At 45.6% G+C, this 19,694-nt stretch overlaps 1 protein-coding gene and 1 long non-coding RNA gene across 4 annotated transcripts in view; one reads left to right on the top strand and one right to left on the bottom strand.

Moving 5' to 3' along the window:
* The window catches only part of ST6GALNAC6 (ST6 N-acetylgalactosaminide alpha-2,6-sialyltransferase 6), a 48,938-nt gene extending 42,389 nt beyond the window's left edge, over positions 1–6,549 (bottom strand). Inside the window, exon 1 of one of the 3 annotated variants that reach the window (XM_044269131.1) lies at positions 5,970–6,549. In XM_044269131.1, the coding sequence (XP_044125066.1) occupies positions 5,970–5,978 (9 nt within the window). In that variant the 5' untranslated portion in view covers positions 5,979–6,549. The remainder of the gene's footprint in view (positions 1–5,969) is intronic. The other 2 variants (XM_044269124.1, XM_044269128.1) reach the window with 2 other exon arrangements.
* Positions 6,550–13,247: 6,698 nt separating this feature from the next.
* Positions 13,248–17,679, top strand: LOC122919926. The gene is made up of 4 exons (XR_006386840.1): positions 13,248–14,037; positions 14,111–14,218; positions 15,197–15,356; positions 15,449–17,679. It is a non-coding gene; the product is annotated as an uncharacterized LOC122919926 (long non-coding RNA).
* Positions 17,680–19,694: the final 2,015 nt, after the last annotated feature.

Raw genomic sequence — 19,694 nt, 5'->3', positions numbered from 1 at the left:
AGTTTATCTCTAAGCCCTGGAGGACTTTGTCCTTTCTGCTTGAGATTAAGGGCTTATTTATACGGCCGTTGTGGTTCCGTGGCCGTATTGTGGCCCGCATACTTGAATAGGTCTGCAATCACGGAGATGCAGAATGGAAGCACAGATCTGAACCCCACGGATGCACTACGGAGTGCTTCCGTGTTTTTCTGTCCGTGCCTCCGCACTGCAAAAAAATAGAACTTGCTCTATTTTTTTTGCAGTGCGGACGGATCACGGACCCATTCAAGTAAAATGGGTCTCGATCCGTCCTGGCCGCCACACGGACGTTGCCCGTGCATTAGGGGCCGCAAATTGCGGTCCCCAATGCACGGAACGGTACCACAACGGCTGTGTGAATAAGCCCTAAATTAGACTTTTCTTCAGGATCAGTCAGATATTAGAGAACTATCTCAGTCACTTTGTCACTGCCCAACACGTAAGCTGGGTACAGAGTTTTCCTATAACAACCATGCTTGTCCGTTTTTTTTATGACTGTAATTCATCTTTTTATAGGCTTTTGAGTTACTTATTGATTTATTTTTATAGGAGAAAAAAAAAAATCTAAAGCATCTGACATGCTTGGAAAGAGTGGATATGGCCTGTCCCCTACACAAAGCAGCAGGCCTCCTCTACAGATATTGGACTTAAACTGGGACTTGAAACTCTATAGAGTCTTTCTGCTGCGCGTTTCAGCAAGCAGCCGGCGCAGAGCTGACTAATGATATCTCCGCTACCAATTCATAAGAAAAATTCTTGTTAGTCATTTGAGGGGATTCTATGAAGGAAGTTGAAAGCTAAGATTTTGGGGTAAAATTTTTTTTTTTCAATTGGTCTTTATTAAAAATATTAAGCTGTTCTATTACAAAGGGTTAACTGTTTGTCTTGCTGTGTGACTGGTACATTCACTTTGTGCCGTCATCTAATAAACCTTATCTCTAAACTACTAAGAGGTGTGGTGTCTCACGGGGTGAAGTAATTGAGGGTATATATGTGTCTCCCATATGCTGAAGAAAGTAATTTAGGAAAGGGTTAAAAAAAAAACTAAGCCTGGGTCCTGATGAGCTGCACCTGGGCAGTTGCTAGATAACTGGGCTGACAACACACTTGCTCAGAACTTCCTGGGAGTGAGAGAAGCCACGTCTCACGGAGGGACCCTGAAGGTCCAGAGCCTGCAAACTGCAAGTATCAGACAGCGTGCTTATTTTGGGTGGACTGAGGATAGCTCAGCCACGTCCTCTGTTGTTTAGTTAGAGCCTGGACAAAGCTAGCTGTTCCGTTTATGTTTTGTGTTTTAATGCAACCTGTGAAATAAAGCTGGCAGGACGCCAGTTGAAATGCACTTCTGTCTCCTGAGGTCTCCTTGTGCGAAATAATCTGACTAATCCCGCTACCTTTTCGCCTCTGGAAAGGTGAGCTAAATAACGGACTGTCACAGAGGTCATAAACACTTATTTAAGCCACATTCTAATCAGTAAGATAAGAGCCGAGCTATAATGTCAGAGAGCGGAGATAAGGAGCCGGCAGATGAGCTGGCTGATGGAGCAGAGAGAAAATTCAGATCCCTGTATATTAGAGCATCTCAGCCCTGTACAGAGAAAAGGGTTCAACATCTGTAATAAAGACCCATTTAAAAAATGGATTTTAGCTCAACCTCAAAATGAATACAGTGCAATAATAATAAAAATAAAAATTGCCCCCAAAGTTGTACATAGCCTTTAATGTAACCCATTCCCGACATGTGACGTAATAGGAACATAGTAAAATCGTCATAGACTCCATTGCTAATGCGTTTGAGTCTATGAGAATAGCAATCTAGTGATTGCTTGCTATAGTTCCCTATGTGAACTATAAAAGTGTAAAAAAGTTACAATTGGAGCACCTGTCACCTCTCCTGACATGTCTGTTTTAGTAACTACTTGCAATAGCCATTCTGGAGCCTCTATTCCTATGACTCTGTGTTGTCATTCCTTTATTATTCCTGTTACAAATTGTGAATGGATTGCTAGCAGTTTGCAGTGAAGGTCCAGATGGGTGTTACCAGTTGAAAGGGGGGGTGTCCCTGCACAGTCTGACACTATCCAATCTTTGCTGCCAGTGTCAGACTGCCCCCCCCCCCAAATGGTAACAACCAACTGGACTTTCTTTGCAAATTTTTAGCAAATTAGCAATGCGTTCATAACTTCTAGAAGGAATAATAAAGGAATGGCACATCGTATAGTCATAAGAATAGATGCTTCATAATTGTTATTACATGGGGAATGCAAGTAGTTACTAAAACAGACATGTCAGGAGAGGGGGCAGGTCCTCTTTAAAGGGGTTCTCCGGCAATATATATATCTGCTTCCTCCATCTTTTTGTTCCCGCACTGTTTACATCTGGTGCTGCATGGTCACATGCTCTGCTGCAGCCAATGACTGGCTTCAGCAGTGACATGGCCAGAAGCAGCGCATCACTGCTGAAGCCAGTCATTGGCTGCAGTGTAGCATGTGACCGTGCCCATGCAGCGCCGGATGTAAACACTCAGGGGACCAGAACATGCACACAATGGAGGCATTGCAGAGAACCGGAGCGTTGGGGAGCAGACTGATTAAAAGCATGGACTCCATTGACCATTATTGAAAAGCAAGCGACCAGAACAAATCAAGACAGAGCAGTCGGCGGAAAAACAAAAAAAAAACTGTGCAAACAAATGAAACCCAGGCTCGTCAGGTCGTCCACCTTCATGTCCTAGAGGTTTCAGGTTTGTGTCACCGATGGTGGATTGGATTTGCAGATCTTAGGGGTTGTCCTGTATGACCCCCCCCCCTCCCAAAAAATTAATCCAGGAGAAACACTCTCGCTGCCTGTTTATGATTCATTATCAACAATTCCTCTGCGGTGCCATCTCTCAGGGGGCACTAATGGGCAATGGGGATTTGCCATAATATCTATTACTTAAGGCGTATACGCTCTCGCTGTCTTAAGGAGGATGTGTAAGGCGCCATCTCTGCGTAATGGATACTTGCTATTAATTTCCTTGTTTGCTGCCTCATTACTCCGTCAGCCCGCAGCTATGACCTGCGTCTCCACCTTGCCAACAATAGTCGCTATTCACTGCGTCACGTAGGGCCAAAACCCGCCCCTACTTCAGTTCAGTGGGCCCCTGTCGCCTCTCATGACGTCTACTATGATGACTACTTGAATTTCCCATAAAGAAAATAATAATCTGGAGTATATTTTGTTATAACCGTGCGTTGTGCCATTCCATTGTTATTCCTCCTATAAATTCATGAATAACGGACAGCTGGGTGCTACCATTCCCCCTGTCAAAGGGGTGTGTCCCTACAGAGTCTCATAATGCAGCTCTGATTGGACAGCATCAGACTGTGCAGGAACAGCCCCCGCCCCCTCCCCAACTGGTAACACCCAGTTGTCCATTTATTTATACATTTCTATGAGGATTAACAGAGAAGCCGAACAACGTGATGCTGCAGAATAAGAAAATGAGGAACAATACCTGCAAAATACCTTCTTGCAGGAGGGTAGTTAAAAAATAAACATGATATACGTGTTCATGTAGTCCCCATGCATTAACATTAAAGGGGTCCTCCGGGCTACAAATAATGATAACTTAACCTCAGGATAGGGCATCTGTATCAGATCAGCTCTGATACATGGTGTCGTTTCTGGTGCCGGCATATGAAAGCTCAGCTACTGTTCACTTGGGAGCTGACATGTAGTACCCGGCACGGCCACTACACAGTGTGCGGCGCTGTCTGCTCCCAGCTTTGTACAGCTTCCAGTGCTGCCCGAAACAGCTGATTGGTGGGGGTGCCCGATGTCGTCTCCCTCTGTCCGATACTAATGAACTAGCCTTAGCATATCCGTAACCCGGAGAACCCCTTTAACTACTTGAGGTCGCCCATAGGGCACCGAAACGTCACTATTTTTGGCACATGCCGGATAATCAGAATGTCAGCTTAATGGCGGTTTACTGGATGACCATTATTTAAATAAGGGTGCAATCACATGACCGTATGTATTTTACTGCGCAAAACGCAGATCCACGAAAAATACGGGTGACATCCGTGAAACATCCGTGTTGCTTCAAATTATTTTTTTTGTGTGGATCTATTGTAACAACGCCTGTCCTTGTCCGCAACACGGACAAGAATAGAACATGTTCTGTCTTTTTTACCGGGCTACGGAACGGACATGCGTACCCATTGAAATGAATGGGTTCGCACCCTATCCGCAAAAAATGCGGCCGTGTGAATGCACCCTAAGGCATGAAACGTTCTAATCAATCCATCTAAAAATTGGCCCCTAAGGGTGCATTCACACAACCGCATGTATTTTGCAGTCCACAAAAAATACCTGTGACGCCTGTGTTGGATGCGTTTGTTTGTTTTTGGCGGATCCATTGTAACAATGCCTTGTCTGCAAAATGGACAAGAATAGGACATGTTCTATCTTTTTTGTGGGGCCACAGAACAGAAATACGGATGTGGACAGCACACAGTGAGCTGTCCACAACTTTTGCTGCCCCTTTGAAATGAATGGATCCGCACCAAAAATTTGGTTGTGTGAATGGGGCCTTAGAGGGATTTGCTAAATAATCATAATAATAATATCCCGACGTCCATAAAATGAAACGTAAGCAGGATGACCATAAGGGCTTATACACACGGCATCACGGATACGGACCTATTCACTTGAATCCGAAAGGAGCGGTGTAGAACGGAAGCGCTGCGGAGTGCTTCTGTGGGATTTCGGCCCGTGACTCCGCACTGTAAAAAAAATATAGAACGGTGCGGAAGGATCACGGACCCATTCAAGTTGAATGGGTCTGAATCAGTCTGTGGCAACCGCACGGATGGTGCCCGTCCATTGGGGATGCACAGAATGGTCGGCACACGTTCACATGAGCCCTAAATGTGACCTGCCAGATTCATAACCAGAGGTTTTCTCTAACCCAAAATCTATCACTGATGACCTAGAGCTCAGAGTAAGATTATTCTAGCGTCCACAAAACTTTCCATAGGAGAGAGAGAATGAAAGAGTTAACTCGAAGCGTTTGCCATTAAGCGCGTGATATTTAGCGTTCAGTTTGCTAAGACGTCTTTTTAACACCTAGGGGGGAAAAAAACAACTATAAACTGTAGTATGCATGCTGATGGGGAGAGGAGCATGACACCAAGATGCTCTCCGGTGGTCTCGCCCCTTTCAGCTCTGCATGACACGTACCACAGTGTTTCAGTTTGGCCCGGAGTGTTCCTTTTAATGTAAATGTCGATGGAGTTTTCCAAACAATAGAAATGTAAAAGTAAAAATACAAGGGGGTCTTGTTCCTTGAATGTCTTGGAAAAGGTTTTAAAGGGGAGTGGGGGGGGGCAGCATACATACTGCAGCTCAGCTCCCATTCAACTGAGTGGGCAGCATCCATAAACTTAGTTTCCGCTGCCTGAAACAGCTGATAGGTGTGTGTGTCGGACCCCCGCCCAGATGACTATAGGTCATCAATGTCTGTAGCGCGAGAACCTCTTTAACTATTCGGCCTGAGAGTTACCGAACACGTAAGAGGGTGCAAACATTGCATTATTTATAAGTGGTGCCCCCTAGTGGAGGGGCAGAAGTGTACCCTTCATGCCTCCATTGCCATGCTTTCCTTCCTCTGCTATAATCGGATTGATGGCGAAGCAAATATACAATCCCACGGTACAAGGCCACCCAAAACGACACCTGTTTAGGACCACCGAGGACCATCAGGACACCTCGTTAGGTGGAAAATCACAGGAGATTTCTACAAGATTGTGGTCACTATCCAGTAAATTCTGCAACAGCTTTATGAGGGCAGCGGTGACCAGCTGGCACCCACTGACAATACAGGACAAGGGGGGGGCGATGATCTGGACTCGTTATATAAGAACAGCTGTCGCTGCAGCCTCCCCCTCCCCTCCTGCACTCACCGGGGCCATAAGAGCAGTCAGATGTCCCCGCCGGTCACCAGGCCTGGTCCTTGATCTGGTCTTGCCGTTTGTCACGTTAGTCCTCGCTCTTCCACGCTCTCCCTTCTTGATTCAATCCTTCTCTCCCGACTCGCATCACATCCCTAGGCATCTACAGTACCTATGAAACCGTCTCTTTAAGTATTAGAGGGGGGGGGCGTCCCTCCTCTGTGCAACATAAGGTCCAATCTTTCTACATTTGGGGTATCCTCTCTTCTCTCCCCCCAGAGAGCATTTTACCTCTTCTTCTCGCCTTCCAGCTTGAGGACCTCCGTCTATAGCCAGGCCTCCGGAATTCAAAATAAGGGGGGCTCTTACATCCACCTAGGCAGACGGTCCGTCACGTTGAAGTCATCTCTCTCCGTCCAGTCGCTCCGTGATCTCATTGCCTTTGGTGTATGAGGGTCTCTTGTCTCGGTGTGAGGGTCTCTCCCCAGGGCCGGCCTTTGGGGTGTGCGGGCTGTGCGGCCGCACAGGGCGCCATAGCAACAGGGGCGCCGGGCGGCCGACAGCCCGCAATGTAATATGGGCAGGCGAGGCGGCACTTATGTTTTCCCACGGGGCGGGCCCCCTCCCCCTCCCCCTCCCCCTCCCCCTCCCCCTCCCCCTCCCCCTCCCCCTCCCCCTCCCCCCCCCCTCCCCCTCCCCCCCCCCTCCCCTGTATTCAGCAGGGGGCGCACGTTGCGGTTTTAAAAAAAAAAAACTTCGGGCGGCGGGCGGCGCCCCTCATTCTGCGCCGCCTGAGTGGCTGAGGCTCTGCCTGCGCCTGCTGTGTGCTGTTAGTGTAGCGTGGCCGAGCTCTGTTCGATCCGCGGTACAGGAGCTTTTGTTTCCTGTACCCGGCCGGACTGACAGGAAGTGCTCACTTAGTGTGCACTTCCTGTCAGTCCGGCCGGGTACAGGAAACAAATGCTCCTGTACCGCGGATCAAACAGAGCTCGGCCACGCTACACTAGAGGTGGAAAAGAGAGTGGGAGGGGGGAGGAAATAATGAGAGTGATGGGGGGGGGGAGAGGAAATAATGAGAGTGATGGGGGGGGGAGAAAAATAATGAGAGTGATGGGGGGGGGGGAGAAAAATAATGAGAGTGATGGGGGGGGGGGAAATAATGAGAGTGATTGGGGGGGGAATAATGAGAGTGATGGCGGGGGGGGGGGAATAATGAGAGTGACAATGGAGTCCCCAGAGCCAGACTGCAGCCAGAGTCCAGATCATCTTATTGTCCTGGTGGTAAGTAGACAATGCAATATGTTTATTATTTAATTGTTTAGTTATTAATACTACATTGGAAACTAATTTTCTCAGCTGGACACCGGCCGACATGCGCTGGGGGCCTCACCAGCGGTTAGGGTAGGGAAAAAGCACAGGCCCGTACGTACATTTTTCCCTTCCCTAACCGCTGGTGAGGCTCCCGGTGCATGCGCAGTGTCGGCCGGTGTTCAGCTGAAAACATCCATCCGATCACTGCGAATTGGCCCATAGTTTTTCCCTACCCTAACCGCCGGCGAGGCTCCTGGCGCATGCGCTGCTGTGAAATTTCCCTAACCTGTCGTTGTGCGCCTGCGCGATGCTGCACACCTCCTCACGTCATGTCCGGTGCGACCGGAAGTGACGAGGGTAGGGAAATCTCACGAACTAGGGAAGTATAACATTACACCGGCCTTTGGGGTGTAAGGGCTGGTAACTACTTGGTTGGATAGTCAGCCAGCCTATGCCATGATGCCAGCAACAAGCAGTTTTTTATTTTTTTTTTGGGGGGGGGGGGGGGGGGCGCCACAAGGTTAGCTCGCACAGGGCGCCTGAACACCTAAGGCCGGCCCTGTCTCTCCCCTTTCTGCAGATTGCTAAAGTCTGCAGCTGCTACATGGAAGCGGTGGAAGGCAGCGAATCCGATAGCAGGGTCCTAGTGCCCGCAGCTGTGTACAGTGGTGCTGAAATCACTTCATCGTTACGGGGCGGGCTGCAGGTGCGCCTTACATATGTGCATTATTTCTTGATTTCGTCTTCTATAGTGCAAAGATGACTTTACATCTCATTTGCTCTTTAAATTAGGAATGTCTGGTATCTGGGTGATAGCGACGTGTAGGGCAGAGAGATTAGCTTGTTACGCCACGTTCCATATTTGTACCTTACTGTGGAGTATGGACTGTGCCCGCCAAGCGTGTCATTACCCTTTATACCCCTTGATTTTCCAGCCAAAAGCTCCCCCCAAAGAACCACTCCAGCAGTTGCAAGTCTGATCAAAGGTGTGTTGCGGCATAAAACATGCCATCCTCTACTTTAAAGGGTTTGTCTGGTTTGGAAAAACGGGGTCTGTTTTGCACCTTCATCTCTTGGCCAGATAGAGAGGTTACAAAGAGCATCTCTCGCTCTGGAGGACCCGTCCTGTCCTGCATTACTCAGACACCTTGTTGAATTAAATGGGCACTTGTAATACTTCATTTCTCCTGCAGGGAAATATGAACACACCCTGCCACAGATTACAGCTGATCGCTGTATTAAGTTGGCGATTATTTTAAAGGGGTTGTCTGGTTTGGGGTCCGTTTTGCACCCTCATCTCTTGGCCAGATTGGGGAGAGGTTACAAAGAGCGTCTCTTGCTCTGGAGGACCCGTCCTGTCTTGCATTACTCAGACAGCCCATTGATTTGAATAGTCACTTGTAATACTTCATTTCTCCTGCGGTGGCGCTGCAGGGAAATATGAACACATCCTCCTGCCACAGATTACAGCTGATCGCTAGGGGTCTCAGCAGGAGGACACTTTGTGATCAGCGTATTGTCGAGAGACCCTTCTAGCGGAGAACTCTTTTGGTGGCATATCGCAAGGAGCAGCGCCACTGTAGGCGAAATGTAGTATTACATGGCGGTCATTCATACGAATGTATCAAGGCCACTGGAGTGGGAGCCACTCTTTACAGAACAGCTACTGCAGTGTGATTCATAGGGTGGGGCACTATGAGCAGGAGACTTCCTTCTATGTTGTCAATATTTTAATTTTAAAATATCGAACGTGAGTCTTTGACTCGTAAAATAAATATTTTATTTTTATTTTTTTTTTGTTAAACCAATATGGTAACCATCACAGCACCCACAGCAGTTGTCACCCAGCTTTCCCAGGCTTACATCCCGTGGCGGTATGTTCTCCCCAACGTGTATTGGCTACGGGATCCGTGGCTGAAATCCGAGGCCGCCCTTCAGGTTTTCTTTGTAGTCTGTCATGCCGTTGCTTCTGCATGGAAACCCTACCAAGAAGGGAGATGTCTCTCCTTCACGCAGATTTCAAGACTTTCTACCAAAAAAAAAAAATCCGTGGCCCTAGGCGCGGCGATGCGGATTTGCCGTGGTTTTCATTCCGAATTCGACCTGGAATACGCTAGTGAACGCACACGATGCAGTGATACATTTATTCTTCCATTCAGGAGTCTGGGAAGGCATGGCGACGACAACTGTGAGTAAGATGTGGCCGAATGAAACTTTCAGCAGGTTGTCAGAAGCCGACAACTCGATGATTTATATTTTGTGGTGATTTTAGAGGGAAGCGCGCTATGTATTAAAATGCTAATGGATACCATCTGTCTCTTTTTTTATTTTTTTTCTCTCGATCCATCTCCCAAGCAGAGTGACGGCTCGAACATGATATGATAATTGCGGCATCAATCTGGCATTCTCCAGGCATCATGGCATGTCAGTGAACGGCCCCAGATTTTCTTATTAAAATGGTAAAAAAAAAAACAACACTTAGATATCGTGATATACATTCTACGTAAGGGCATGTTCACACACTTTAAATGCTGCAGACCCGGTCGTGGTGTCGCCCCATTGAATGGCGCTAAACTGCAAAAGAACACCAGTCCTGGCTTAGAACAGTGTCCAGGAAAGAACGTGCCCTTTAAACCGCCGCCTGTGCGAATGGCAGCCCGACCTCCCAATGAAAACGATGGGAGGCGGACACCATGCAGGCGCCACTGGCTACAAAATCCTCCCTAAGGGTTCATCCACCCAGGACGTATATGCTGCAGGTTTTCCACCGTAGAAAATATGCAGCTCCATGTACTTCATTGTAGCGTAGGGTATTTCACATCAAAATCTGTGGGCGGATTTTCTGCAGCAGTATACGCCCCATGTGGAGGTACCCCAAAAGTTGTAAGTACAGGCATATATAGAAGTGGTAGATTTGGTAATGTAATGGTCTTAAAAGTCCCACCATGAATCCCATGCGTGCCGGTCTGGGTGGAGGATTCTCGGGTTGGCCGGTTCAAATATTCCTTGATTCTCGGGTTGCCCAAAAAAATAGGGTTAAAGGGGTTGTTCCACATTAGCAAATGCCATTTATCATGTAGACCAGGGGTAGGCAACCTCCGGCCCTCCAGCTGTTGTGAAACTACAACTTCCAGTATGCATACTTGCCCTGCTCTTCTAAAAACTATCATAGAAATGAATGGAGCATGCTGGGAATTGTAGTTTCACAACAGCTGGAGTGCCGAGGGTTGCTGATCCCTGATGTAGACCAAGGATGCTCAACCTGCGGCCCTCCAGCTGTTGTAAAACTACAACTCCCACAATGCCCTGCTGTAGGCTGATAGCTGTAGGATGTTTGGGCATGCTGGGAGTTGTAGTTTTGCAACAGCTGAAGGGCCACAGGTTGAGCATGCCTGATGTTTAGAAAGTTAATACAAGTCACTTACTAATGTATTGTGATTGTCCATATTGCCTCCTTTGCCGGCTGCATTCACTTTTCCATCACATCATAAACCGCTCATCTTCAGGGGTTACCACCACCGCTGCAGGGCAGACACGAGGTGGCCGGGAAAGGAGCCGCTGCGCATGCGTGCCTATGTGCGCTCCCACAGTCCCAGCCACCAGAGAGGCAGATGTTTTTCCCTATAGTGTGCAAGCACGACCACCACTGCTGTATTGCAGGGTGGTCGCAACCAGCAGTGTATAATGTGATGGAAAAATAAATGAAGCCAGCGAAGGAAGCAATATGGACAATCACAATACATTAGTAAGTGCCTTGTATTCACTTTCTCTACATGATTAATGCTATTTGCTGAAGTGAGAGGACCCCTTTAAGTCTGTTTTGGAGGACCCAGCCCATTGATTTCGATAAGAACTGTGTAATGCTTCATTTCTCCTGTAGAGGCACTGCAGAGGAATCGAACACTTGCCGCCAGGTTCTCCCTCAGGTGTTAGCTATTTTCAAAAGGGCCAATTTTGCGGGCAATTATCGGAAGGACGTCAGTGAAGGAGACCTCTGTATTTACATGCAGCGATCTCCTCCACGGTTTGGGAAGGAGCAGTCGCTAATGCCATTGCTCGTCCCCGTACAGAATCATTGTTCGCCAGCAACGTGATCTGCTGCAGGGAAACGATCCAATTACCCGACAAATAAACATTACGCTTGTTCATCGGGTAATCGGGGGCACCTACACACCGCCAGATATTTCCTATGAACGTTTGTTAGCGATTATCTGTCGGATTCTCGGCCAGCGTAAAGGGCCCTTAAGGGACTCTGCTAAAAGGGATTATCCAAAGCAGATAATCCCTTTAAACTGGGCTATGTACATATATACACATATAGCAATGTATCATCTTCCCCTCTGTAACCAATTACAGTTGCGGGTTCTTGCAGGCGCACAACTGCCGCAGATACGGTATTTGTTCGCTGTGACTAAGCAGCAGACGATTACTTGAGATATCATTTGTGCGCTTGTTCTTTTTCAGAATCGCGTTGATTTGCAGAGATGATGGTGAAAATGAAGCACAATTTCAGTAATGTTCTGTAACAGCTCTCAAAGCAATTCCCAGAATTTTCCTCAGCCCACTCAGGATTGTATCTGCTGCCGGAGGCGGAAATGAAAAGACCAGCGCATGCCTTAAAGGGGTATCCCATCTATTGCTGGCATATGTCACCACTTCCTCAAAGCTCTGGGAACCAATCCCGAGTATGAAGGGGCTGTAGCGCTAGCATAGCATTGCATCCCCTTCGCTGTTTTACCCTGCACAGCCCCTACGCACAATGTGGCCCCTGCACAGCCCCTACACACAGCGTGGCCCCTGCACAGCCCCTATACACAGCGTGGCCCCTGCACAGCCCCTATACACAGCGTGGCCCCTGCACAGCCCCTATACACAGCGTGGCCCCTGCACAGCCCCTATACACAGCGTGGCCCCTGCACAGCCCCTATACACAGCGTGGCCCCTGCACAGCCCCTATAGACAGCGTGGCCCCTGCACAGCCCCTATAGACAGCGTGGCCCCTGCACAGCCCCAATAGACAGCGTGGCCCCTGCACAGCCCCTATAGACAGCGTGGCCCCTGCACAGCCCCTATAGACAGCGTGGCCCCTGCACAGCCCCTATAGACAGCGTGGCCCCTGCACAACCCCTACACAGCGTGGCCCCGAGTGACTAGGGCTGGCTGCCGTTCTCACGGGGAAAAAAACATTGGGATGCGATGAGCAACCCCAGCGCTGCAGCCCCTTCATTCTCAGGGTCAGTCATAAAATGATGTCATGTCTTAGGCTATGTTCACATCATCGTTCACACTCTCCGTTCCTTTTGTCCTTCCGGAAGTTGGAAAAAAAAACTTGTCCCTTCAACACCCCCCCCCCCCCCCCATAGACTTTAATTGACGTATGTATGCATACGTTTGTGTCTGTTAGTTAGTAATACCTTCTGAATGATTTTTTTTTTTTTTCGGACGAAATTTTTTTTTCTATCTGCAGGATTTTTTTCTACGTTCAAAAAAGCAGATTCATGACGGAGCGTCCCTGCGCGTTCATTGTAGTCGATGAGAGACTGATTTAAAAATATTCCCTTATCATGCATAACGTTTATCGTATGGTTTTTGGGTTCTGAACAAACGGGAACTTCCAAACGAAGACAGGAAAACAGGGAGTGTCATGTGACGTGAGCGCTACTCCTCGCCATTTCTGGATGCAGATGGTCAAGTTTGAGAAAGTGACAAGAAAAGGGTATGAATTGGTGCAATTGAAAAGTTTACTTTGATCAGTTCCACAGAACCTTATTTTTGGCTGCTCTGAGGCTACCTGGGGGATGCTCTGAGGCTACCTGAGGGATGCTATTTGGCTACCTGGTGGATGCTATTTGGCTACCTGGTGGATGCTATTTGGCTACCTGGTGGATGCTATTTGGCTACCTGGTGGATGCTATTTGGCTACCTGGTGGATGCTATTTGGCTACCTGGTGGATGCTCTGAGGCTACCTGGTGGATGCTATTTGGCTACCTGGTGGATGCTATTTGGCTACTGTGGGCTGGATGAGAGGCATGGGGCTCTTATCTGCGGTCTGATTGTGGGTCATTCACATTGTTGACTGATCTGAGGTGTTGTCTGGTCTGTTGTTGTCGGCTAAAGTCAGGGTTCTTATTGTTGTACTGACCTGAGGAGCAATGTTAAAAATATTTTTTTTGCATAGTCCCCCTCCAAACCCTTGTTGAATCTTGGGCCAATGTGAGTATTGAAATATGTCAATGGAAGCGCTTGTATCAAATGGTTCTTTAACTTATTTCAGATGTCTTCACCTTCTCCTTCGGTTGGCAGTCTAAGTCCTCCATCCTATTTAGATGCCGGTAATAAATCAATATATAAAAAAACATAATGTTCAAAATATATATATTTATGACCCACAATACATATTTCAGGGAGACTCCCCCACCGAATCCTCTGATGCAGAGGAATTTTGTTTTTCTCCTGAGCCAATGGAGTCAGTAACTCTGAAATGTTTTATTTGAATTTTTATAGAAATCTATATTAGGGTTTCAAGGGTTCCAATTTTTGTACAATGGATACAGACTCCTAAATAAAAGGTCCATGATCGGTCAGCACCGCCGAAGAATGGAGACGACAATGTATTGGAACCACTCGTTGTTAAATGACTTTACAGAAAAGAGTGTATATGGGTGATGCCCTTATGTTGCAGCATGGCAGGCCCACGGCGATGTGAGCGAGTACTAAGCTCTCTTTGTTTTTCATACTCCACGAAGTAGGAGTCAACAAAACGACGATGTGAGTATATATTCTTAGGTTCTCTAAAGTAACCAATTTGTCTTTTGTAGTAAACTATAATATTATTTATTAGGAAACAAACAGGCAAAGTGACACTCCATCACCTGTTCGATCAAGAATTTAAAGGCGTGATGGTCATGGACAGCGTGGGCGTGGCGGTCGTCATGGACGTGGAGTCCGTGTGAGTAGGCACATGTGCTGTGATGTGAGCTGTCCACACGGCCCCCGTCATACAGTATCGCATATCTCCTATAGATACCGTGGCCATCCATAAAAACATAAAAATAAAAAAAAAATGATTACACTATCTGACCGTGAGGATTGGTAGTGTTGGGCGTTGACCCAAACAAAAATTTAGGTCTTGCTTCTAAATGGCAGCAACCACCCCTTAATGGACGTACCAGGCAGTGACTGACAGGGCCCACTCATACATTTTTAGACATGCAACGACCCTTTCCCCTCTGTGTGTGTATGTATGTATATATATATATATGTGTGTGTGTGTGTGACATTCAACATCTTCTGTATACATTATTCAACAAAACCAGTCGTGAAGTTGGCATTGCAGGCAGATTCAACATGTTCTATATAAATTTTTTAAGTATTGATAACATTTGTTTTAAACCAAATAGGGTCACAGACAGCAAGATGTGGACTAGGAGGATAGCCTATTTGTCCCAATCATAAACTATGAGCTGCTAATACAGCTGGTAGAAGCCAGGCCAGCTTCATGGGACCAATCAGACCCCAAACGCTCGGACCGCAACACCACTCGTCGACATTGGTTTATGCCAATGCGGTACCCACATGGAATGATTTGAGCCATCAGGGTCAAAAGAATTGTGGTACATTAATTTCCTTCTATTTTTTAGTTTCATTTGGATATAGAAATAAGATTTGATAGTGATGTTTCACGTTGGAACAACATTGAAATGCCAATGTGTTTTCTGTTAGGAAATCTTTGTTTCAACAGATACTGCTACTTTAACCTAAGGTACCCGGGCAAAATTGCTGTTAAATACAGTGATCTACAGTGCAGACTTTTAGACAAGTAGGGGCAGCACTTCCTATGCTATCCTATGTCGACAGAAAAAAATACATACAGAAGTTATTACAGGTATTATAATATATTGAATTTAAAATTGTGATATAATTTCAGCTGAAAAGAAATAAACACGGTGGAGGTCAATTCGTGATTGGTTTATGCGTGACCTCAATCATGAACAAACAGCGCCAAGTGGTTCTGGGGCTTCTAGAATAAAACCATACCAATATGCACCCCATCTTCAATTTCTTCGACGTTGTTTTCAGCCGCGCACGTGAGTGAAATATCCTAAATGGAAGCAATATTAAATAATTACTAGAGGGATTATAGAATTTTTTTTGGGGGGGTTTTTTATATATATTTTAGGACTCATTCAAGCACACTCCCTCCTGAAGCAGAACCTCTTGAACATGGTGTTTCAACCGAACAACTGTCTGGACCATCTACCGATCAAACTTCTGTACCGTCTCAGTCACTGGATTCTGCTCTAGAGTCCCACGGTCGCCAAACGGAAACATTCGCTCAGATTGATGATACTTGACAGTTCATTTCTTCTTCCTTTGATGGAGTTTTAAGTAGGCCGAGACCAGTTCGGAGACAACAGTCTTTGAGGATCTCGCACAAATCTTTAGAGATTTTTTATTAAAAGTAGAGGAACAGCAAACTCTGTATAAGCAAGAGTTAACTACCATGATCTGGCAGATCGAGGTAGTTAGTCGTCCTGAACCCCTTAACCCTAATCAGCAGTTTCTCTTAACATTAAGTCATTGAATGGACAACATGACTCCAGAGCAGAATTGTGATTGTAGAGTGACTCTCAGTCCTGTCCTCCATCAGTCGTATCCCCCAGCCACCTCCTACTCAACATCTATGACTTCTCCACCTGCTGACTCCTACTCTGTGGCACATATCTTTCTACCATGCCCAACTTTTCACAATCCCAAAACTTTCCCCCATCCAACACCTTTCCCCGTCCCAAAGACAACCTACATCCCACCAATACCCAACGTCTCACACATTTCCACCATCTCAAACCCATAGCACATCCCACAGCTATCAACCTGCATCAACCTTTCGAGTTCCTCAGTCGTTAAGCCAATCACAATCCCAGCTACCTTCCTATTCTCATACTCGACTAGACACCTAGTCCTGATCTGACTTCTACGTCGACTACATCTAGAATCTCCCAAATTAAGGTGTTTCTCCCTTCATTTTTCCAACTCCCACCACTTTTAATACCCCTTTCTCAAACCAATCTATTCCACACCAATCGGGTTTAGAATCCTATCCCCTTCATACTCCACAACACCACCAGCAGGGTGAATCTCTCAGACCTCAAGAGTCGTTCATGCAATCACTCCTAGACCAAAGTGCTGAAGATGTTGGGTCCACAACTGATGCTCCAGGAAAGGCTCCATTGACTCAACCACCACCATAGTGAACATCATTTATAAATTTTGGAGCAGTTATAACTGAATACCTCATCAGGTCCTTTTGACGACTGCGTACATTTTTGCACTTTTATTGGTCATTAATGATCTTAATTTTTTTTTATTAGTGTTCCACTTTTAAAGTTTTAGATTACGTTTAAGGAACTTATTGGGTTGTGTATCCTTACCTCATTATTACAGGGAACCTGTCACCAACTTTATGAAGCCCATACTAACTGCATAATAAACTAGAGACAGGTGGTTTGATTTCAGCGGTTGGTCATGGAAGTGATTGTCGAGAACTAACATCATAATCCTAGCAGATTGGGCCTCGTAAAGAGTTACTGTAACCTGAGAAGAGTCCTGGTTATTCATGAATTCCTGCTCTCCTGCCCACCTGCTGATGACTGACCGTCTTCTACCTAGTTTTCTCCCTTTCTTTTAAGGAGAGAACTGCCAATCCTCTGCAGATGGATGAGAGCGCCAGAGATTAGCAATAACCATGACTATTCTCAAGTAGGTTCCACTCTTTTAAAGTACTGGGCTGCAATGATTATGATGCAGGTTCTTGTCAACCACATGAGTGATACACTGCACAAATCCACATTGCGAGGTCTGCACAAAGCTGATGACTTGTTTACCAGTTGTTGTTCTATTGCAATAGTCTCGCTCTCTAGCATGATCCTCCATTGTACAATTGCTGGAGAACGTTGCATTAACAAGACTAGGAATGGCAGATGTCATTACTAGGTCCTTTTAATATAATAAAGGCTCATGCACGAGACCATACGCCCTCCGAGACATGCGGTTTGTCAGCCAACAATGTGACCTGTTGCTTTAATTTTCATGGGCACAATGATTCTGTGCATGTTGTGCCACCCACATGGCTATAGTCAAGCACTTATACGATAATATTAGTGAGGAACAATAGCCCCGCGGTTGGAAAGACGTGCATAGAATCATTGAAATCTATGACGCTGTGCACTACCGTTTGCACCTTCTATGCCGCCACGGAACATATGGCCCACTCTAGGAACACATGTCTCGCAGTGCATACTGTAGTGTGATGATTCTGAACTCGGTATGATGAAGCTACCACATAGCAGGAGCAATCATGGTAATGGTGTGCACTCACATCATGTAGAAAGGAGGATCACAGTCACAGAGCAAGAATTTCACAATGGACCTATCGGGTAGGGTATATTGTCACATACCATAGATACTGTTTATAAAAAACAATCATATTTCTGTTCCATTTTATTATCTAGCTACCAAATGTGATATCTAGTCCCATTGCGGTGGGCTGTGTGCATTTATAGAAGGTTTTTTTAAATTTGTAAACTTACTTTTTTTTTAACAAGAATTTAAAAGTATAAAAAAGTATTCCTTTTAATAAATACTTTTTGTTTTTCAAAGATCCTTTCTCTGTATCCATTATGTTCAATAATTTATTGTTTTTGGTGGGCATGTCTGAACGAAAATATGAATACAGTCGAAACACAAAAAAGAGGACAAACAGATAACATAATGGTCGGGGACGCATTGCTTACCTTGTGGTGAATTTTATAGAGAAACAAAGACAATAAATGTAGGTAGACCGATGCACACTGATCGACTCTGCGCTCAATTTAGAAACAAGGTACAATATAGAAACATCAAACAAATGAATGACAGTATTATCAGACATAACATTATAAGTGCACAGCATGAATGTTTTTCAAGTTCAAATATGCTTATAGTCGTTCTTCTGGAGTTACACTTAGACGAAATTTCGTATCCTTGCATCTCAATCATCTACGTAAACGTTGGACAAGGTCACCAAAGCTTGAGACACTGACTCGGAGATACTCATACAATTTGATAGGGTGTTTTCTAAGTTCTTGATAAAGGGTGGAAAAAACACAGCGTGTCATTCGGCGCGATGTAATGGGATGCACCCAATATCGCCGTCTCCTTTTCATGGATGGCATTCGCATGTTTCTGAGTTTTCATATCATATAGTCCACAGAAAAAAGGACATGAGCAGGCAGCATTGTTCCTCTTCCAGCAAAGATGTCAGAATATAGCACCATTGAATATAAGCATGTAGATGTGGGAGGGACAAATGGAAAAAAAAAAAGGGGGAAAACGGATCCGTTACTAGACTTGCATAACGGATTGAACGGACATTTTTTACTCCGTTTTTTAACGTGTACGTTATGAATGAATCCGTTTCATTTCACGAACGGACACAAAACATAACGGAGAGCCGAACGGAAGACTAAACGCTGATGTGAACAAAGCCTTAGTGATATGCCAACACTTTAGTACATAGTAACATAGTTTATAAGGCTAAAAAAAGACATCTGTCCATCCAGTTCAGCCTGTTATCCTGCAAGTTGATCCAGAGTAAGGCAAAAAAAAAAAAACTGAGGTAGAAGCCAATTTTCCTAATTTTAGGGTAAAAAAATGTCTCCCCGACTCCAATCAGGCATCAGAATCGCTCCCTGGATCAACGACCCCTTTCTAGTAGCTATAGCCTGTAATATTATTACGCTCCAGAAATACATCCAGGCCCCTCCTGGACTCTTTTATTGTACTCACCATCACCACCTCCTCAGGCAGAGAGCTCCATAGTCTCACTGCTCTTACCGTAAAGAATCCTCTTCTATGTTTGTGTAGAAGCCTATGTATCCAACATAGCCATATCCATTTGTAGCAGTACACTGTCCCTTGTGTAATATATATATATATATATTATACTGTCCTTTCTAATATATATACAGTAGACTGTCCTCTACTGTGTTATTTACTTCACACAGTTTAGTGTCATCTGCAAAAACTTATTTTTACCGTGCAAGCCTTCTACAAGATCATTTGAATATTGAAGATTTTTGAATATTGGCACCACGTTGGATAAGCGCCAATCCCATGGAACGCTCCCTGTTAATATAGAGTACTTAAATATTGTAAATAAGGGTCTGCCTATGACATTACTTAATTCTCTTAGGATACGGTGTTGTATGCCATCTGGTCCTGGTGATTTGTCTATTTTAATCTTTTTCCTGGGTCAGACAGGGCACTTTTAATGGGGAATTTACTTTTACATTCTGCATATCATCTGACAGTTTATTTTCCTCAGTGAATACAGTGGAGATTTTTTTTATAGTTTTGCTGCCTCCTCCATCGCTCTCTGCAACTCC

Source organism: Bufo gargarizans, chromosome 9, assembly GCF_014858855.1.
Source record: "Bufo gargarizans isolate SCDJY-AF-19 chromosome 9, ASM1485885v1, whole genome shotgun sequence".
Classification (NCBI taxonomy): domain Eukaryota; kingdom Metazoa; phylum Chordata; class Amphibia; order Anura; family Bufonidae; genus Bufo; species Bufo gargarizans.
Note: the sequence above shows the minus strand (reverse complement) of the source record. Positions and strands in the feature narration are given on the sequence as shown.